The sequence below is a fragment of the Buceros rhinoceros genome, unplaced genomic scaffold, assembly GCF_000710305.1.
Source record: "Buceros rhinoceros silvestris isolate BGI_N320 unplaced genomic scaffold, ASM71030v1 scaffold2496, whole genome shotgun sequence".
Classification (NCBI taxonomy): Eukaryota; Metazoa; Chordata; class Aves; order Bucerotiformes; family Bucerotidae; genus Buceros; species Buceros rhinoceros.
This window is the reverse complement of record NW_010416722.1, coordinates 490-3,389: the sequence shown is the minus strand read 5'-3', so window position 1 is coordinate 3,389 and position 2,900 is coordinate 490. Positions and strand designations below refer to the sequence as shown.

The following is a 2,900-nucleotide window of genomic DNA, read 5'->3' as shown; positions in this document are numbered from 1 at the left end:
CTTCCTGCTCTGAGATTTCTAAGTTCACTACACACGTGGGCCAGGTTGCTCACTTCACTCTGTTAAGCCTCATCTAAATGATGCAAGAAAGACTATAGCTTATTACAGAGGATGCAGCCAGTGGAGAGAAAAATAAAATAAAAACCTGTGTGTGAGCATCCAACTGAAAACAGAAAGGCTAGACAAAGCAAATTTGTTGCTGTTTAACTTCGCACAGACAATACTGGTTATGCCAGGGACACATCTGTCATTTGTCTCAACAGCTCTGGGTCAGTGATCAAATGCTTAATTAAGCATTACACAGTCTTGCATTAAGTAAGAACCTGGTTTACAGTGTCACTGCTCAGGAGACATGTAACTTGAAGCCAGGCTTTGTGTGTCTAATGTAAGAGTGTTTAATTATACTAAACAGCCAATCCACAATAGCCAATATTGCGTCTTGGGATGCCTTTTCTTTTTTAATAACCTGTGATCTGTCTCAAAGACAAGCTTTAAAGTTAAAAACACTGAAACAAACCTCGACCCCAGCTGCAGCTAACAACCAGCGAACTGACTCCATCTTGCCTCTTCCATTAAAGTAGTAAAGTTTTGGCTTTCCGGCCATGACTTTGAACTTCTCCTTACCTAAAACAGTTATAAAAAATACTATGTTAATAATGATACAAAAAGCTGGTTCACAGGTCATTCAAATGACAAAAAAAATTAACTTAAAAATATTTCAGTTGTGTTTCAGTCTAAAGTGATTTGGTTTTACTGCTGCACAGTCAAGTCACTTTATTTCATAGTCTTTTCATTCCCTCGAAATTCAGGAAAAGTGTCAAGTTGCTAAGTAGGAGATAACAGAAAGAAATAAATTCACCACTAAGGAAATCCTTAAAACCTTTAGAAAATGTAAGTTTTGGCACTAGTTACTCAATCTCCACTGAAAGCCAAGTTTTGATTAAAGGGGAATAGAGGTAGTAAACAGATTTTTCAAATCTGGCAATGCTTACATCCCAGAAGTATCTAAATTAATTCTACTCATACTTACGTGAAGTATGGGAACATATTTTCAAAACCTCTCACTGTTGTCCCAAATGTGGGTTCTTTCAGCTGGTGTGCAATAAGCTGAATAACACACAGAGTTGAGACACGTGCATTTTCGCGCAGAGATGGGTGCTAGGTGGTAAGTCCACAAAGCCAGCACACCTTCCCTGTAGTACAGGATTGCCTTTAAAGACCAAAAAGTGCAAAATCACCTTATCTCTAAGAATACGGATCTCATTTGCCTATGTGATTGGCTAACTAGTCCTTCTCTTCCATTTAAAGTGGTAGCACATTTCCTTTTTACTACGCATGCTCAGAGGAGGGGGGCTTTCATGAGTAGGGGGTCCTTCTAGCCAAGGGGAGGGTGCTGCAGTGTGCTAATGAGGTATGTTCACAGAAAGTTCAAGTAGTCAGTGCTTTCTCCTATCAGTTCTATGCCCAAGATGAAAAGACACTTGTGATTAGCATCTTCTATTATCATCTTCCATTCAACTCCTCTTCATACCAAGATAAGCTCAGTAAGCTTGTCTTAACTCAGCAAGCGCTCCTTTCCGTGGGTCACATTGACCTGTCTCTTTCAACATCAGGGATAAGCTCAACAAGCGTCCCCAGGCTGGCCTGTCTTTCTAGACATTATCACTTTTCTTTCTAAAAGAAAGATCCAGGGTAAGTATGTGATCCAGAATCAGCAGAAACTTCAAAAGAATTACCAGTTTCTTCTGTAATAACCCAGATTAAAATACAAAGATTCAGAACGTTACACTAATCCTCTACTGGTTGCATTTCTTTCTATTAATAAACCCTGTTGCTACCCTGTCGCTAATAAACCCTGTTACAGACTTCTCAGTTAATCAAATACACCATGCTTTGCAAGCAGTACTTTAGTTCTTGAATGGCCTCATAAAGGAGGCTGTTAATTGTTATTTTTTGAATAGACTAGTGTTTTGGTCTCAGCGGGAACTGGATCCCACTACAGAGCCATAAGCCAAGAGAGCATCACACTTCATCATACTGGCATTTCATACACAGGACTCTGTAATAGCAACTCCCTGTTGCAACTGAGAGCAGTTCTCTCTCTGTAAGGAGATTTCTTTCACTCCAATTCACAGTTCAAGTAATCCTGAAAAAGAGGCTGTTGGCATACAAACAATAACCTCCAGTTCCCAATGTTGCAAGAGCTCTTTCAAGAGCAGAGGGAAAAAAGCAACCTTTGAAAGACCTTGAGCACATACAAGGCAAGCGATCCACTTGTTAGCCAGCAGGCACGAAAATAGAACACAAAATATGAGACTGCATCAGACCACAGGAATTCACAGGAGCCAGGCTATTCTGCCCTTCGCACCTGCTTAGGGGCCTCCACTTCTTCTTAGGTAAGTCTCTGGGAACTAAAGCGAGCTGTATCTACACTTGCTGAGCAGTATCTAGCAGAAGCCACGATCACAGGTAGGTTGCTGGCCACTCCCCTCTGCCTGACGCCTCAACAGCAGAAGGGACTTTAGGAAAAAAGGATCTGAACTTACTCCCTTGTGATTTATAATGACCACCTGGGCTAATGGGAAAAGAGGGCACATAAACATTCGTGCAAGACATCGCTCCCAACACGCTAACCATGCTGACCAACAGAACATCGGTGAAGAGGGCTAGCAGACCAGCTGCGCTTTGGCATGTCCTGCAGATCTATGACTCCAGGACCCGATTTTCACTGCTTGCATTCAGCCAGCCCGACAGCAGCCACTTTTCTACCCCTTACCATGTAAAACCAACCTGGGGGAAAAATCCCCTACTTAACGTGTGACAGGTAGTAGCCTACCAGGGCCATCAACCCCAACCCCCTCCACTCATGACAAGTTCTTCGTAGACACAGATGAAGAGCG

The 2,900-nt window shown here is 42.1% G+C and overlaps 1 protein-coding gene across 1 annotated transcript in view; it reads right to left on the bottom strand.

Moving 5' to 3' along the window:
• LOC104494985 (glutathione S-transferase 3) overlaps nt 1-619 on the bottom strand; it is a 7,500-nt gene extending 6,881 nt beyond the window's left edge. Inside the window, exon 1 of the mRNA XM_010137894.1 lies at nt 518-619. Within this exon, the coding sequence (XP_010136196.1) occupies nt 518-604 (87 nt within the window). The 5' untranslated portion in view covers nt 605-619. The remainder of the gene's footprint in view (nt 1-517) is intronic.
• Nucleotides 620-2,900: the final 2,281 nt, after the last annotated feature.